Source organism: Anser anser (assembly GCF_964211835.1).
Source record: "Anser anser genome assembly, chromosome: 1".
Lineage (NCBI taxonomy): Eukaryota > Metazoa > Chordata > Aves > Anseriformes > Anatidae > Anser > Anser anser.
In genome coordinates this window covers 213394668-213406858 of record NC_139720.1, presented here as the reverse complement: position 1 = coordinate 213406858, position 12191 = coordinate 213394668, and the positions used below count along the sequence as shown (strand labels likewise).

Genomic DNA, 12191 nt, shown 5'->3' with positions numbered 1-12191 from the left:
CGGGGAGGGGATTAAGGGGGGGGGGGGATATGGGGATATGCCACCCCACGGCGCGTTAAACATGGCAGCATCCGAAGGCTGCCCCACCCAAGGACGCGCGTCACCCGCATCCCGCCGCGTCCCCGGGATGCTTTGTCTCGGGGATGCCGAACGGCCCCGTCGCGAGTGGGATCGGTGCCGATGGGGTCGCAGCGGGTTTCTGGGCACGTAGGGATGCTCTGGGGAAGGACCACAGGAGATCCGGGTGTTGGGGGTGAAACGGTCCAAAGCTCCCCATGCTAGACAAGCTGGTGGCAGGGGGCGAGTTTGGGGGGGTGGGAATTTTGTGGGTGGGAATTTTGGGGTGGGAAATTCGGGGTGGGAAATTCGGGGTGGGAATTTCAGGAGTGGGAATTTCGGGAACTAGGAATTTCGGGGTGGGTAATTTGGGGCTGCAGCCCCACCCGGAGCTGTGAACCCCCACATTTCCCCCCCTGCACAGCACCCACCCGTACCCCATCGGCACCCCAAAGAGACGGCCCCACAAAGCTTCGTAGCCTCATTCCCCCGTCCCGCCGGGTGGGCAGGGGTGGCCCCGGGGGTTCTCACCTGTAGGACGAGCTGACCCCCGCCGCCACCACCTCCTCCTTGATCTGCCTGTTGAGGGCATCGGCAGCCGCCCTGCCCCTGCCCGCCTCCGCCTGCTGCCCCCCGGGCTCCTCGCCCTTCTGCCGGCCCTTCTCCCTCCCGGCCCCGGCTTTGGGATGCTCTTCCTCGGCCTCGGTGTCTTCCTCCTTCTTCCTCCTCTTCTCCTGAGCCGGCTTCTCCGGGGATGCTCGCTCCGGACCGAGGACCGGCGAGGGTCCCGCTTTCGGGATCCAAGGGTGATCCCCCCTTTTGGGGATGGGCCAGGCGCGGAAATCCTTCTGGTACTGCGTCTCCTTCTCGAAGGGCGCATCCGAAGGCTGGTACTCGCTCTTGGGCTTGCAGCTGGGCTCCGGCCGCTGCACCTTCCAGGGTTTGTAGTCGTGCCGCATCACCGAATCGGCGGGGGGAGAAGCGTGCGGGGCCGGGCCGGGCCGTGCCGAGCCGGGAGCCGCTTCCCCACCTCCTCCTCCTCCCGCAGCAGCAGCAGCAGCATCGGCACCGGGCTGGGTGGCGATGGGGACCGAGGGGCGCTGGGGGGGAGCGGGGACCACGGGCTGGGGCTGCTGCTGCTGCTGCAGGGGGTGCTGGGGGTGCTGAGGATGCTGCTGCTGCTCGGTGGCCTCCGAGTATTTGGTGAAGACCAAGGGCACGGCGATGTCCGCCTTGTCCAGCTGGTTCCAGAAGCGGGCGATGCAGCAGGCGCGGGTGATGCAGGGCCACGCCATGGTGGCCACGGGAGGGGACCGGGAGAAGGGACAGGGAGAGGGGACGAGGAAGGGGGGACGAGGAAAGGGGACGCGCCCGGGGAGGCGCAGCGCAGGCACCGCGCAGCGCAGCGCAGCGCAACGCGCCCCGCCCGCGGGGAGGGGGGGGGGGGAAGGGGGGAGGGAGGGAGGGAGGGGGAGGGGTCTGTTTGGGGAGGGGGAGGGGTTTTAGGGAGGGGGAGGGGTGTACCTGCACGCGTGCACCTGGAGGGGGCGCGTGCACGGCCGGGTGTGCAAGGTGGGGGGGAGAAAAGGAGTGCGTGGGGGGAGAGGGGTGTAAGGGTGTGCAGGGAGATGCGCAGTGCGTGTGCGTGTAAATGCGTGTGTGCGTGCAGGGGAACACGCGTGTGCACGTATGAACGCACGTGCACACGCATGAACACACGTGCAACACACGCAACACATGCACAAACAAATGCACACATAAACAAACATGCACACGCACACATAAGAACACACATGCAAGACACGCAACACATTCACACACATGAACACACGTGCACACACAAACACATGTGCACACATGTGAACACGTGCATATGCATTAACACACATGGACACATGCATACACATTCACACACAAACATGTGTACACACACACACGTGCACACATAACATACATGCACGCGTTCACTTACACATGCACAGATCTGCGCACACATGAATACATGCGCACATGTACGCACACACATACACTTTCACATACATGTACACACACGAACACACACACACACAAGGACACAAACATGCATGCACACATATCCCTACACACGTACGCACACTCACACATGCACAGATACCTGCACATGGCTATGTGCATGTGCACATACATGTGAGTACTCATTCCTGTGCACATGCATGCACACATATAGGCAACAGTCACACGTGAACAAGACCCATGTGACCAGACAGACCTGCATTCACATATGTGCACATGCACATTTGCATACACTCACACATGTACATGCACATACATGTGCACACACAAAAATGCAAATGCAATGTGCACACATATGCATCTTACACTTGTATGCACATTTGCACAACCATATGTGCACGTGCATGCATACCTATATGCATGCACACACCTGCACACATGCAGGCACGCACACTTGCACACATACCTGGAAGACATACACTTGTGGAAGACATCTACACACACAGACTTATTGAACAAACATACATGCACGCACTTGCACTCTCTTGTATTCATGCACATGCACACTCATATTTGCACACACATGCACATGCAAAACCATGCATATACACTCAGACAGAGATGCAGACATGCACATGCAAGATGGATGCAAATGAATGCATATGCACACACGTGCACATGTGCAAGCACACACATGTACAGAGATGCATGTGTACATGCACATACATGTTTACAAATATATGCACACATATATGCATGCACACACACCTGCACGTCTGTCTATATACACATACAGCAGCACCCATGTCTGCACACACATGCATACACATTTGTGCACACACATGCACACGAACTTGCATATGGAAACATACACATGCACACACACTTGCATGTGCAAATGCACACAGATCAACCACATGCATGAACACTTGTGCAAATACACTAGTACAAATGTGAACAAAATCACACACACCTACATACACATATGCATGCACACTTTTATTTGGATACATGTGTACACATACGCACACACACATTCAAGACATTCATTCACACGTGCACAATCACATACATGCACCCACATGCACAAGCACACATACATGAACACATTTGCACACATACAATCACACATATGCGCTGACATGCACAGTCAGGCACACACCCCCCACATGTGCACACATGTGGGCACGCACTTGTACACACGTACATATGCATGCACACGTTTACATGCACGCGTATACATGCATACACACCTATGCACATGCATAATAATATACACACATATGCAGGCACAGGTGCGCACACACACACACACATGAAAAAAGGGACACATGCACAGACATCCACATGTATTCACATGCACACCAGCACAGATACACACGTGTGCAACATAGACTTTCATACAGAGACATACATGTGCATGCACATATACATCCATGCGCACACATGCACACAGATTTGGACTCAGGCAGACACACATATATGTTCACATATGGACACCTGCACAAATGTACTTGCATATAGATGGACACGCACACACGCACAGATGCTTGTATGCACATATGTGTGCAGGCATGCGCACATGCCTTGCATGCACATTCATGCCTACGTAAATACACAAACATACATGGAAGTACTTGCACACACATAGATGTGCACATACACGTGTGCTCAACGACACACATGCAGACGTGCGTGCAAATAAGTGCACACAGATGCACGCAAGCGCACAGATCTTTAACAAGCTGCATTGCCAGGCTGCAACGGACCGATTTCCCCTGCCTGTCAGTTTTTTATGGATAAAACTGCACACACACACACATGCACATGCATGCAGACACGCACATGCATGCACAGACACATGCATGCACACACATATTTATTTTATTTCACCTGATTATTTTTCCACATTTCACTGCAGTGTTGCAGATACAAAACTGAAGCAAAACACCCCCTCCAAACCCATGTTTGCTGCAAGTCCCACCAATGGCTCCTCCTAACGCTCACTCCCGGCGTGGACTCAAAACCCCAAATCCCACCCCGTACCCCTCTGAGACCCTTGAATCCGAATAGGGCATTGCAGTCAGAAAGCTGATCCCCACCAGACAGCGCCTGCAGCTGCTGAGAGTGCAGCGAGAGGCAGGATTACTCGTGCTGGGATTGTTTCTTTACTTCAACATTTTGCAAACCCTTACTGATTCAGGCCCTGAGGGTTTGTTTTTATTATTATTTTTTTCCCATCTTTGCTTTGATTTGCTTAATTTCATTCTTGCCTGTAGTTAAATAGAGATAACCTGTTCTACAGATGGCATCGGAGCCCTCACTGTTAGGATTGGCTGAGTGGAAGGGCTGCCCTTAAAAAAAAAATGCATTATTATTTGCAGATGGAGGTGTCTATACACAAGCATTGCTTTAGCCACCAGGGTTATATCGTCCTTGTTTTTGCAACCGGTGCAATTAGAAGAGGTGATCATCGTTAAAGATTTAGGCAGCTCTTCAGCGTTCAGGTGGGAATCGCATTTTTTTTTTAACGCCCCATGTATTGCATTTATAATAAGTGTGGTATGTGCTCCTTTGTACCCACAACAGAAGTGCTAATCACAGTGTAGGCCAATTCTTCCTCTTAAACCCACTACGATAAAGGCAAACCCAGGAGGGGGCAATGACAACTTTGCATTCAGCTCTCCCCACGCTGCATTTTCCTTCTGCACAGGATGAAGCCATCGGCTCATCCAGGCCATGCAGCAAGTGATGGGAGAGTTGTCCCAAAACTGCTGGCATCGGACTGCCTGGCCCAAGTCTTGCTTTTTTTTTTTTTTTTTTTTAACCTACTGCTTTCTGCACAGGATGATACCAAAAGGCTTTTGCAGCCGATGCACTGTAGTTTTAAAGAAATAGATTGGACCAGCAGCAAGGCAAAGTGGAAAAGCATCGCCCTACAATGGGAAAACCCACCCAAGGTCTGCAAGATTGCAAAGGGATCGAGCCTGTCGGCTGCTGAACCTCAAAGATGTGCTTATTTTTAAATGCTCTCTGTAAATCCATTTACCTGAAGCCTGCCGTGGTGATTTATTAGGGTGCAAAATGTATCTTGGTCTGAGATCTGATACCCGCAGCGAATACGCTCTGCAGAAAGCATCCTGAACTCCATCCACGCTGCTGTCGGGTTTGTTGCACTAAGGGTTATCGGCGTAGTTAATGGCCTTTAGTGTAACATGGAGCAGGAAGAAATACTTTCAAGACCTGTTCCCACCCCAGTCTCTTACCCTGCCAGCTCCGGGGGCAGTGTCTGCCTTCAGGCAAGTCTATATGTGTATTTGCAGCACCAAACCCAGCCTGGCTCAGCTCGAGGAGTTGCACCAATGTGGCAGCAGCTCCGTGCCCAAGGTGATGCATTAGTGTGTCTCTGGTGGCTGCAAGCCCATACGAACCCACTGCGGCAGCTCCCATTTTGCAGCTGCAGCGTTCCCAGCCCTGCATCCAGCACGCCTGCTCACTGGGGTTCTGCACAGCGCCTCGCATCCCTTTGGGACCTGGGGATTTCCATGTGCGCAGCGACTGGGGTGATTCTGAACCTCTTTCTGGGCTCGTCTCATACGAAAATGCTCAGTCATGCACCACCCATCTCCTTTTTTTTCGTAAGCTGAGACATGGGCAGAGCTGCTCTGGGAGGTTTTGCAGCGTCAGGAGGCTCTGCAGATACCAGGCAGACCTGCATGAAGCAAGGAGCTGCAGAACGAAAAAAAAAATGCTTGGTGTCTCCTGAAGTGAACTATACAGTTATATATAAATCCTGAAGCATAGCTGCTCATTCACTTTCAGGAATCAGCCATGGAAATAATTTAATCGCTTACGTCAAGTAAAATCCATTAGCTCTAATCAGCCCGATTGAGTTGCTGGCTACAAACCTCTCTCAGAGAGCATGGGAGTCAAATAAATAAAAATGCCTCCACGTTTAAATTACAGCCACCGCGGCAGAGAGCAGGGACAGCTTTCCCCGTCCCCAGCCTCTTCTGGGAAACAGCCACAGCCAAATGTGCTGCTGCGTGGTGGGATGTAGGGTTGGGGATGGCCAAGGGCACGGCCATCGCTCTGCATCGGGCTGTAACAAAGTGTGCATGACACTAAGGGTACCATGGAGGGGTGCAAAATGGAGAAAGCCCCAAATTTTGCAGCACCCAAAATCAGTGTTGCCTTCAGGCAGTGGTCCTGGGTCCTGTCTATGCCGGCTTCCCTTGGTGCAGAGGCAAGGAACAGCTCCAGATGCCCCCGTACAATGCTGATGGACATGGTTTGGGAGCTGATTACTGGGGGACCTGGTGAATCCTCTCCTGGCACCCTCAGATGAAGCCAGGATGACTTTCAGCTGAATTCCAGCTACTGGTGTCCAGCCTGGGGCAGGTCTGAAGCTGCTTCTGCTGCCACTGTGAAGGCTCGCCCAGATTTCCATTTTTCCCTGCTGGAACCAGTGGTGAAGAGGGCTCGGCTTTTTGTCTCAGATCAGCGGCTGACGTCTTATCACATGCTGTCTGTGCACGTTTCCTCCCCATGCATACACATACCCCCCAATAATTCCAAGAAGTAATGATATGGCATTGTAGGAGCAGTGCAGCAAAGCTCAGTGCAAGACCTTATAGGAGGGGAAGATGGTTTTATTTGGAAAAAAAAATAAAAGGAAAAAGCAGCAGTGGCCATCTCATAGGGAGGCACCTGGGGATCACCAACCTCCCTGCCAGCATCGGAGGAGGGAAATGGCAGCTCAGCCCATTGCTCGTGGGAGATCTCCAATAAGAGGTGTCATGAAGTGAAAATGGAAAAAAAAAATCAAAACAAAACAAAACCACCAACAACAACAACTAAAAAAGTTGGGGTTGTAGAAAGACTCCCTTAGGAGTCTTTCTCTGCCCTTATAGAGGGAACCACGGACCTCAGCTTTGCTGGCTGAAGCTGGTGAGACCCCAGCTCCAAGGTTAGACCTGGATCACACCTGGACCCCCCCTGGAGAAAAGCATTCAGCTCCACACTACCCTGGTGAGGTGCAGAAAGCTCTTTTTACCTCTATTTGTGCCCAATGGCTCTGCTGCCTCCATGTCCCTGCCACAGCACGATTGTCCCGGGCACCCACGCAGCTTTGCAGGCTCTGTCTCTGCAGCAGTGACACTTCTGAATTGCTCCTGTCCCCAGCAAGTGCCACCAGGGACAAGGGAATATGACAGCACAGCAGGTGGCCACTTACAGAGGACTTTTGCTGGCATCTCACGTCTTAAATCATTTTCTAATCACACACAACTGCTGTGAATGAGGATCTGCCTGGGGTGTTCTTGTTCTCCTTGTCGACTTTGTTTATGATTCCTATATGTTGGGATGGTGCTTCAAGGCTGAATGGGATGGCAGCTGAAGGAAATCCATATCAGAGAGCTGCATAAAGAGAATAATTCCGCACACAGAGGGAAGAATTTGACCCAGCCAGATCTCAGAATAAATTTTTATGGAGATTTTGCAACAGGTAGATGAGGGTGTAATGTCAGAAAGACTGTTTATTGAAAGGATCTGCATTAAATAAATAGCAGCAGGGAGAAGTGGGCTTCTGTCCCACCCAGAGCTGGGGATGGACAAAGAACAAACTCAACGCAATGGTGTCGCACGAGCTTGGGGAGTGAGGGGCTCCACAGCAAGGAGGACCTTGCAGAGGAGATGCATTTACTGCTGGTGGAGTGATGGGCCAAGAAGGGATGGGACTCAGAGGAACCACTGGAGAGTTGCTAAAAGGTTGTCCTCAGCTTCCTCCTGATATCTGGGCCTCCCACTGGAGGGGAAATAAGGCTGGTGGGGAGACCTAGGAGCCCGTATAGATGACTGAGGTTCTTCGGAGAAGAAAAAGAGTGTTGTCTATGGCTAGAAGAGAAGGAAAGTGATTTGGAGAGAGCTTCTAGCTCTTCCATGGGTGCTGTGTGACAGAGGGGCCTACATGTGGTGGAGTTTCAATAAGAGGCTCAAACAGGGGTTTTATCCAGCTCCTATTAGCAGAGTAAAGCAGGACAGCAGTAGAGCCTCCTGGCCTCCCCTGCATGCAATACATGTCACTGCCCTGCTCCTTGCACCGTGCAGGTCCTCCTCAGCCCTGATCCTGGAGCGTGGCCAGGTTTCCACGTCGAACCTGCTCTCTTCTGGCCATGCAGGCTGGTGGGGACACCCTGCCGTGCTGATTTGCAAAGCTCGGTGACTTGCAAAGCCCGCAGCGCGGTGACTCAGGGCTTTACGGGTTCCTTCTCGTACTCAGAGATGGACATTGATCAACTGAATCGCAAGGGCCGCTGATAAAGGGATTACAGAGGACGACCTATTGAGGGATTAAAGGAATTTATGTTCTCAGATGAAACGTAAGCCACAGGAGATCGGATAAATAACTATAAATACCTGAGCAGGAAAAGGCCAAGGAGAATGTGGCTGAAAATATATCATAGAGCACATGAGTGCAAGTGCCTGGGTATGTCAGGAAATAAAGAGAAGTGCTGAGAAACTTACAAAAACTGAGAAAATTGAGGTTTAAAAGCCCTAGGGCTGCGAATAAGTGTAAATTAAACAGCAGCAAAATTCCCCAGGAGGTGCTACCATGGGACTTGTAGGGATTAGTTGTGGGTGGTACTGGAGGGGGGTGCTCTGCCTGCAGTCCCCACTCAGTGATGATCTCCCTCTGATGCTCCTAAGGAGAGCTCCTGCTTCATCTCTTCCACAACTAAAACCCAAGCCAGTAAAGAGAGAAGAAAGAAGATGTAAAAGCAAGCAGAGAAGCATGAAGTAGCAGGAGGAACAGTGTGGGCCTTTTGGTAGGCACATCCTGCCGTGGGGAGATTCATCTGAGGGCCAGTGAAATTTTCCCATCGTTATCATTGCTCTTGAATTTCAAATCATCACCCAAGTCTAGAAAGGGAAAGTTGCTGGAAGTTACATGGAAACCCTGGGAGTAAATCTACATCTTCTCATTGCCAAATAAAAGATTACCCTTCTCATCCCCTATCGTCACTTCCCACTGAGCAGGGACAAGAGGACTGTGGCACTGCAGGGGCAGACCTGAGGTAAGGTTGCTCTTAATACATGCTCTGTATTAAGCATGGCTCCTTCCTACAAGAAGAACACTGCAAGGTGATCCCCCCCAGCCCTAGCACCTTGACTTTTTGCCTCTGCATCCCTGGCCCAGAGCTGCATGAAGCCACTCGAAAGCTAAAATCCTTCTTGCAATTCTGACCTGAGGGGTTTCACACCAGCCCAGCTCCATCACAAAGTCTTCTTTGTTGTTGATGTTGCTATTTTTTTTCCCCTCAAAGATGATCCCATGGCTATTAAGAGTTGTGAAGGGGGCTCCGGTAGCAGCAAGACCTTTAGTCAGGATGGGGGGGACCATGATGGGACCAGGACCTCTCTATAAAGCAGTGCAGAGCTGATGGGAGTACCTTTTTCAGCTGTCACCCCCCTCTTCCGTTGTCCTGACAGAAATAAGACAGAAACAGGAAGGGAGAGCAAGAGGAGAGGGGCAGAGTGGGACAAGGGGACTGGTAAAGAGCAGGACGAGATCTTTGGAGGTGCCTCCCTGCAGAGAGAGGAATGACTTAGGCCTGGATGTAGCCTGAGGTGCTTATGTGAGCCAAAATAGGCCCTTTATATGCCTGGGTGTAGCCTGAGGTGCCACAATGGGCCAAAATAGGCCCTTCATAGGCCTGGATATAGCCTGAGGTGCTAATGTGGGTGAAAATAAGCCCTTCATAGGCCTGGATGTTGCCTGGGGTGCTAAAGTGTGCCAAAATAGCGTTTTCACAGGGCTGGATGTTGCCTGGGGTGATAATGTGAGCCAAAATAGCCCCTTCATAGGCCTGGATGTAGCCTGGGGTGCTAACATGGGCCAAAATAGCCCCTTCAAGTTCCTGCTCCTCAACAGCTCCGGGCTGAAGTCTTCCCTAGCATGAGACCAGTGCCTGCAGGGAGGAATTTGCCTCCTTCAGAGCTAGACAGCTGAAAGAAGCGAGCTGAATGCCCGTGAATGCCTGGCCTGCTGCAATCCTGTGGGAATCCTGGGCTTAGACTTCAATATCCCAGCACTGGGATGGTGGGGCCAAGGAGTGGGGCTGGTTGGAAGTGGTCTTGGGGGTCTCATGGTTCAGGGACAGCCTTCAACAGCACCACTAAAAACTCTTCCAGAAACCACGGTCCCTGCTTGGAGGCTTGTTGGGTTTCATAGGCCTCTAGACACAGCCTTCATGGAAATATTTGTCACCTTTCTGCTCACCATACAAATTCTTTTCTCCTCTATTTTACCTACTCACAGCAAAGATCTGCATCTCTCTTGCCTCCTCCTGGCAGTCTGGGAATCTCCGAGTCCTTTCTAATTTAAGCCGAAGATTTCAAAGGCCTTTATAAGTATTTTTCTCTCCTGATTTAAGGAAACAGAGATACAAAAAGCAAATGGCATGCCCGAGGCAGAGCAGGACATAAATATTTATTACCCAGCTGAGCCTCGCTTCACTCTTTGGTCAGCTTTTCCAAGGAGCCGGCTTGTACATCAGTAAATCTGAAACATGCTTTTTTTCTTGTAATAATAAGCCAAAAGCAAAGAGCTGCTTAGGGAAACAGGGGCACGTCTGCTTTGGGGTTTGGCCCGAAACATCTGGGAACAGAAAACTTCCTAGCTGTTTGGGTGTCCTTCGGGGCTCAGGTGGGACCCTTCCCACTAGCAGGACTGCGAGGACTGTCCCCTCGTTGGTTCCCCAAGAGCCTCCCCAGCCACAATGGGGCATGCACAGTGCAGGAGGACCAGAAGCCCTGCACCTGCAGCTCTCTGCAGGGCGTTTTGGGAATCGCTGGTGGTTTCTCACCAGGAAACATCCCGTCTCCAAGCAACAGAGCCAAACGGGTTAAAAGCCTCCTTTGCTTTCCAAAGCAGACAAGGCCTGGAGACAAAGGATGGTGAAGGGGAGGGATGCAAATGGCACCTGAGCCAGTTTTATCTCAATGAAAGCAACCGGTGTCTTTAGGAAAAGAGCCCTTGGGGTTTCACCAGAGCTGTGTGGTTTGTATTGACTACAGAAAACGGAGTCTAAAAGCTGTAAATTCCTTATAGCTTGGCATGTTCCTAGGGCCTGACAAAGGGGAGGATTACTTTTCAGCTAGCACCTCTGATTTACTTTTGCCAAGGGTTGTTTTTACTTTTGTTCTGTAATTCTTGGGCACGGTGAGCTTGGGGATTTGAAATGCCCCTTAGACAAGCAGGCAACGCCTTTGTATGTGCGCCGGTGCTTTCGTAGCAGATCAGCTTATTGTTTAATTCAGTCTGTTAGCTGTATTACTCTGTATCCTGGTTACAACAAGACCCTTGGTTTTCTTGGGCCTCCCATGAGATGGTTTCTTTGTTTACCTGTGCGGCTTGTGAGTTCTGCAAGGACTCTTTTTTTCCCCAAATTTCTGAAAATTGTCCACGCAGAAAATTGCAGGGTGGAATTTGATGCACGTGTCGTGTCAAAGGTGCAGCCCGTGCACCTGCTTAGAGGCAGAAATGCAAAAACGAGGCTGCGTTTCCTTTCTCATTCATCCATGTAAGGATATGCAAGGATGCATGTGGACACTTGTCTGCCTCATCCATCCACCCAAACACCCATCCATCCACACTTCCACACCCCTATTCCCCCACTCATTCATCCACCCACCCCATTATCATCCCACCCACCACTCCATCCATCCACCCACGCCTCCATCCATCCCTCCCTCCATCCCTCCATCCATCCTCTGGCAGAGGTGTGAGCCTGTTTGTGCGCCCCAGTGAAACACCCATGCACTGTTTGCACACCTCCATGGCTCACACAGAAACCCACCCAGCCCTTTGCACGCCCAGCAGGCACAGCCTTGAGCTTTATCTACACATTACATATTTTGAATCATAAAGTCCTCAGAAAAGCCTTTTTCCTCCCACCTCAGCCAACACTGCTCCCACAGTCTCCTTCCTTACATCTCTCTCCTGCTCTCTCCTGCAGTTGCTTCAGCAAGAAGGGTGGTTGGATTTTCCTTTTCCAAAGCTGTAGTGCTGGAGGAGACTTGCACGTGGTCCCTTCAGCTTCATATCATCAGCAAACACAAGTGCCCTGCCCTTTCTTGGC

The 12191-nt window shown here is 51.3% G+C and overlaps 1 protein-coding gene across 1 annotated transcript in view; it reads right to left on the bottom strand.

Moving 5' to 3' along the window:
• Positions 1-1483, bottom strand: part of MAP6 (microtubule associated protein 6) — a 36978-nt gene extending 35495 nt beyond the window's left edge. The window contains exon 1 of the mRNA XM_083834238.1: positions 589-1483. Coding sequence (XP_083690364.1) covers positions 589-1352 — 764 coding nt within the window. The 5' untranslated portion in view covers positions 1353-1483. The remainder of the gene's footprint in view (positions 1-588) is intronic.
• Between the last annotated feature and the right edge of the window lie 10708 nt (positions 1484-12191).